The sequence below is a fragment of the Sinohyriopsis cumingii genome, chromosome 15 (genome assembly GCF_028554795.1).
Source record: "Sinohyriopsis cumingii isolate HCF-2022 chromosome 15, ASM2855479v2, whole genome shotgun sequence".
NCBI lineage: Eukaryota > Metazoa > Mollusca > Bivalvia > Unionida > Unionidae > Sinohyriopsis > Sinohyriopsis cumingii.
In genome coordinates this window covers 81,518,842-81,525,603 of record NC_142975.1, presented here as the reverse complement: position 1 = coordinate 81,525,603, position 6,762 = coordinate 81,518,842, and the positions used below count along the sequence as shown (strand labels likewise).

General features: G+C 36.2%; 1 protein-coding gene across 1 annotated transcript; it reads right to left on the bottom strand.

The window, feature by feature from the left end:
* Window positions 1-1,935: 1,935 nt before the first annotated feature.
* LOC149782182 (uncharacterized) lies at window positions 1,936-5,175 on the bottom strand. The gene is made up of 3 exons (XM_089934844.1): window positions 5,142-5,175; window positions 2,598-3,452; window positions 1,936-2,173 (listed from the first exon to the last, which is right to left on the bottom strand). Exons 2-3 carry the CDS (start codon window positions 3,442-3,444, stop codon window positions 2,160-2,162), a joined length of 861 nt encoding a protein of 286 aa, XP_089790970.1. The 5' UTR covers window positions 3,445-3,452; window positions 5,142-5,175; the 3' UTR covers window positions 1,936-2,159.
* Between the last annotated feature and the right edge of the window lie 1,587 nt (window positions 5,176-6,762).

Below are 6,762 nucleotides of genomic sequence, written 5' to 3'. Positions count from 1 at the left end.
ACAACTTGAATACATCTGAGCGGATTAGGATTAATGGTTACCCAGAACCTTTTAATGCACAAGAGGCGGTGGATGAGGAGTTCAATAACATGCTAGATATCGCCGTGGTAGAAACCCTCTAACTCCCAATATTTGTCTACCATGGGCCCATTCAAGAAAAAGAACAGTACAAACAGCTGTTGTATTGACTTCCGTGAATGAAATCAATAAAATAAAGTCAGTTTTTGATGCCGAACCAATGCCAGATGTGAGGTACGTTTTGCGAAATTGTAGGATCACCGGAACATTTCGAAATGCGATTTGTCAACGGGATATTGGCATGTACCATCGTTGAGGATTCCCGTACATTGAAGGCATTTGCAACCCAGAAAGGGGCTATACCAATTTAAGGCAATGCCATTCGGATTGGTACGTGCCAGTGCCTCATATTGTCGCTGCATGCGCAAGATGCCAAAAGGTTCAATAAGCGTTGAGAGCTACGTCGACGACATTTTTATCTTCACGGGTACTAGGAGCGAACAGAGTGTGTGGGTTATATCATTGGATCAAGGCAGTTAAAACATCACTCCAAACAAGCAGAAGCAATTATAAACTCTTTACACCAATCAATAAGAGTCAGGATCATTTGTGTCTTGGCTTGGTTGGTTTATAGGAAATTTTGCTGCCAGTGCAGTCCATTGTCCAATCTGACAAAGAAGGAGCAACGGTACAGAGTATTGATGAGATCATCACAAGAAAGAGAAAAAGGAAAAGCGGATCAGTACACCGATATTAAAGCTATATGGTGTTAGCCATACGTTTATTCTAAGAACAGGTGTTTCTGATATTGGGCTTTGAGCGGTTTTGCGGAAGAAACAAGAAATGATAAAGATGCCTGTTGCTTATGTGAACGGGATATTGCTGCTCTTGTAGCAACAATACTCGTAATCGAGAACGAGTATATTGCTGTAGTGTTGCGGATTGGGAAACTAAATGTATATGTTTTGGGAGAAATTTTATTCTCGAGACTGATCACCATCCACTGCTGTATTTGAACAAGGCTTAGGTTGGTAACGCTCGGTTGATGCACTGAACCCTTATACTACAACCCCATCGTATTCAATGTGAGACAAGCATAGGGGTTGAAAAGATAGGCGCAGACTAATCGAGAGATCATGATTGGGAACTCCAGTATTTGTATACCCTGTCTATAGTACAAGTCACACGGGTCATGTAGGCATTCAACACCGACTATTTCAGTAACGGGTGCCACTTTTTACAATTTGATTCTACATACCTTTAAGTGACAAGTGTTCACATTCTATAACATCCATATTCCTCTGGAAAGTTATTATGTATATTCCCCGAGAGGTGCAGACAGCAAAATCAATGTTAAAGTACGTAGACATTTTTTGACAAAATGACCCTAAAGGTCTGATCCAGCACAATCTGGATAGAATATCGCGCGCTGTGCTGTCACAATGAAAACTACGCATAGTGATAAACACTTTCATACTCACCTAGATTGCGACGACTCCACTCCACGCGCTCTTATTTTGACCCTAGTTTAGTACATGGCTACCATTGTAAAAATTCATATAGCGATATATAATTTTCCTCTGGAAGTTTCTTGCTGACAGTTAAGGTGCAGAACATTCAATAATTAGGATTGAAAAGACTTTTTTCAAAAAGAAAGTTAGTGTTAAGTTTTTAAAAGAACAATTATTATTTAATTTATAATGAGTATATGAACATATATGACCCATGTGAATTGTAATATAGGTATTGCGAATCAAGAAAGGGAAAGACATATTTTTAATTGATTTTCCGTGATTAATCAAAAATGGGTCCATTTTCTTTTTGTTGTTCTTTTCGTGGTGGGGGAGGGAGTTAATTGTCTCTGAATAAGGAAAGAAAATAACAGAATATAATTTACAATGACAACATCATGAATGGTTTCAATGCAGGAGATAATTTTTATTATCCTTTTTCATATTCCATTATGCAGACTATCCAGACGGAATGTACAGCAAACAATAATAATATATACGAGGTTTATCATGTCTGCATGCTGGACTTCATTCAGTGTTGAACACCTTTACATTATAGAAATTCTATTTCCAGGTACTAACTCAAAGGGTTGGCTTTCTGATGTATCATCGGATATTCCAGGAAGTTATTTAGTATTTCTTGACTGAAAGTGAAAGCAAATATATGCAGAAACGTGAGTTCTGTGTTGTTAGTGTGAACTGTGTAATACATCACTAATCATGTATGAAAGTATGTATGTATGTATGTATGTATGTATGTATGTATGTATGTAAGTATGTGTGTGCGTGCATGCGTGTGCGTGTGTGCGAATGTTTCTATGCTTGTGTTTCCTACTGCCAATCACTAGAAGGCATTTCTTCGCATATTCTAAAAATTACTGCACGACTGAAAAACAAAGAACACTTGCATAATATTTTAGTTAATATCCATATATGGGCCTGTCATTTTTATGAATGAAATGGAATGCAAAACATATTAGTTATGGAAATAAATGGTTAGAGTAAATAACTTTTTAGAGTAAATAAGAGTTTAGCAACATATTTGTATTGGCTTCCGATTATACTTACTAGAAGGATAATGACCTCCAAGACCACCCCCAATGAAGTGATCTCCACCTAAACCGAATCCACCTCCATGACCGAATCCGCCGCTATATCCGCCATATGGGAAATGGCCAATTGCGGATGTGACAGAGCTGGAGCCAGAGTCGCCTACTCCAATTTGGCCATGTGGTGTCCAGACTGGTCTACCTGTTCCAGAACTACTGACCCCAATGTGCTGTCCGCTGACACGAGAACCGACGGCAGTTGCTGCTACATTTTCTATTTCGCCGATAGATGCAGATGTTCCTGCGCCTACTACATCTGGACTAGCTCTAATCCCATGCCCAACCCAAGGACTATGTCCTCTTAAGCCAACGCCATCTCCACCCCATGGACCATGTCCTCCAACACTATATCCTCCAGAAAGACCATAAAGACCACCGAATCCCAAGCTACCGCCAAGCGCAGGATTACCAGAAGATTGGCTGAGTCTGTGTCCTTTTCGATCTAGAATGAACGGACCATGTCCATTAAAAAAGGCAGGAGTAAGGTGATTAGAACCAAGAGGGCTTGTAACCGAGGTGATGGGACCAACCTTGACTACCTGACCAGCATTGTGAGGGGCTGTTCCGATGCCTTTACCTACAGCAGTGGATATTGTACCCCTTGGAGTACTGACGGCATGTCCGCGACCGAAACCAATCGATGTAGGTCCTGCAACCACAGTGGTACCACCGTGATCAAATTCCCCGAACCCAGCACCATTACCAGCCCAGGGGCCGAAACCAAAGGGAGAACCACCAGAACTAAAACTGTAGCTCCATATGCCCTTGGCCAAAGCGATGCAGCATACGATGATGATTGCCTTCATCTTGGGCTCTGAAAAGATCAAAAAGAACCTCAGTGGGCAGCCTGAAAACAGTCAAATCTAACAAGTACTAACATTTTCTCCCCAGAAGATCGTACACCATAAGACGATCTGTAGGGCCGTAAATAGGTGACAATTTTAACCCATACTTTGTAAAGACCGGAATTGTTTAATAAGTTCTTGGTTCTCTATTTCTGTCAAATAGATGTCAATGTCAAAGACAAATGAACAAATAGATAATAATATAAGCCTTTTTCTCTTATGCGAATCTCAACTCTCCGTGATAAATGCATTTACATTATCAAGGAATTTGATAAAGGAATCTAGATACATCTGGTTTGCAATTGCAAAATTATAGGAAAGATGACCAATCTAGTTGGTTTATTTTGATGCTATGAAAGTAGTCACTAAATCTTATAATTAGCTGATTCTTATGCATTAAATATATCTTTTCGACCTCATTCTCGACAGAGTGAGTCTCTTGGAATAAACTATGTCTGGCAATCGACAGGTGCTCCGCTTCCAAACTTTATAATCTGACTTTAGAGTTCCCATAAGCAGTGTATTCGTGCATGTTTTTGATAATGTGCAAATTGCAGATATAAATAAAACCCAATTTTACAGTTTAATCAAAGGAGAACGAAATATAAGTGATGTTCTGTACTTGCACTAAATGGTGATTGCTTATTTTGCATGTTGAAACTGGTTTTATCTTATGATCAAAATGATACAGAATTGGCTCGAGCCCGCCTGAGTTTAGTATTATGACTTTGTCAGGCTTGGTAGTTTGAGGTATTCCCACTTTGACTATCAAGGGTGAAAATTAGAATCATATCAATAATGGGTAGGTTTTGAAAACGCAGTTAAATTTTGATAAATCAATCTCTTTGCGAGTCATTCCGTGTGAATTCTCTTAAAGTCCTTGCAATCGGCAAAAAACCACTTCTCTTCATCAGAGAAAAGGTCAGACAAAAACATTATTTTTATTGAATCAATATTGTACGAAATTTGAAACTTTCAATTGATTTTAAAGTTTTCTTTTCGTTTCATGATATTATAGTCATTCGTTTGTGTGTTAGTTCCTTCAATATAGGAATAATGAACAGTTCAAACTAAATAAATCAGAAACCATTAAGATTTTCAAGAAAATTAAATCAATTGGATAACTTTCTAAAATTCAAGAAACATCAAAATAGTCGAGATAACTAAATGAAAAAAAGATAATGTTTAAAATCCATTTTTTTATAAGACAATGTACAAACATGAGATTTTCAGGAAACTGTCTAAATGACAGCCCCTTTTGATCATCCAACAGCATTCAATACATTGGAGCAGAGGTGATAATACTAATTATCTACATCAGAAGACTAAAATAATCGATCATTAAAGCGTTAGTGGGAACGTTTTGAAAGTAACACTTAGTCGATGATATTCATAAATAAATGAAAGTCAGAATGAAGCACTGCAAAATACATATTATAGAGAATAGTTCGAAACTTTGAAATATCCATCCTGTAGAATGTCAAAAACTTTGTAAAAAGATTAAAGGCCACAGAGTGAAAAGTAAACAAAGTACAACTCGATTCTTCGTGGATTTACATCAACTTTGGTATAGAGGGACTTGTGATTAACATTATCTCAGAAAATATATCAAATTTAAGCCAATTTTTTGTAAACTCTACTGGAAAACAGCAACTTACCTTCTTCTTCGTACGTTGGAGTGGTATGAATGAATGTACCACTGAACTTCCTTATCTACTCCATTATATACTAAGACTTGCGAATAAATTTACATATTAAATACATTATAAATATTCATTTATTCATAAATCGATTAATCATGTCTGACGATTCTACACCAAATGTTAAGTTAAACCAATGCGCAAAAACACATCCCCCGAAAAGAATCAGACCCAAAATCTTTGTAACAACCATAAATTCCAACTTATATTTGGCGTCTATAAGTGGCTGATTCTTGGGTTTGACTTCGTACAGGAAGCACTTTTATGGTTGAAGTTAACTTTACTGGGAATTAACATAACGACTTTCATGTTAACCTTTATTTGTAAAATATATTCAATAGCTACTTCAAATGCTGATAAGAGGCTAATTTTAGTGATCTATATTTGAAAACCATTTAAGATCGTTACGCTTGCAACACGTTATTTCTGACATAGCAAGGGTTTATTCAATAATATCATCATTGCTGAAATTTTAGTTTTTGCAGAAAAGGCTTTCTGTTCAAAGTAATCATACATTTTTCAATTAGAACCCGCCTCACACATGCATACACATACACACAAGCACACATTACCACATCCGCAGAAAAGAAAATCATACATACATACATACATACATACATACATACATACATACATACATACATACATACATACATACATACATACATGCATACATACATACATACATACATACATACATGTATACATACATATATACATACATATATACATACATACATGTATACATACATACATACATACATACATGTATACATACATACATACATACATGTATACATACATATATACATACATACATACATACATGCATACATACACACACACATGCATGCATGCATACATACATACATAAATGCATACTTACCTACCTACCTACCTACCTACCTACCTACCTACTTACCTACCTACCTACATACATACATGCATGCATGCATGCATACATACATACATACATACATACATACATACATACATACATACATACATACATACATACATGCATACATACATACATAGATACATACATACATACATACATACATACATACATACATACATACATACATACATACACACACACACATGCATGCATGCATGCATACATACATACATAAATGCATACCTACATATATGTATAGATACATGCATACATGCATACATAGTCATCTTCCATTTTTTTCCTCTTTCTCCTCTTACGAAGAAAAATCCAACAAGATTTGTAAAATTCAGAAAATGATTTATTCCCTTGATTGCAAACTGAAAATTTAAAAAGAAATTACGGTATTATCAAATAAATCCAAAACGTTTTATCACAAGTCCAAATGTATGAAGTTCTAAATTAATTTCGATGGTATACCAATGAAATTCCAAAAAATAATTCGTTGATGTGCCTGAGGTCTAAAACGTGGTAATGTGTCAATGGCCTGGAATGTGATGAAGTACTAACAATCTTTTGATGTATCAAAATATTATAGTTAAAAATGTTCTTGTCTGAATTCAATATGATTCTCATATTAATGTTTCAGTCCAAGAGTGGTATTGACGAGCACTTGGTACT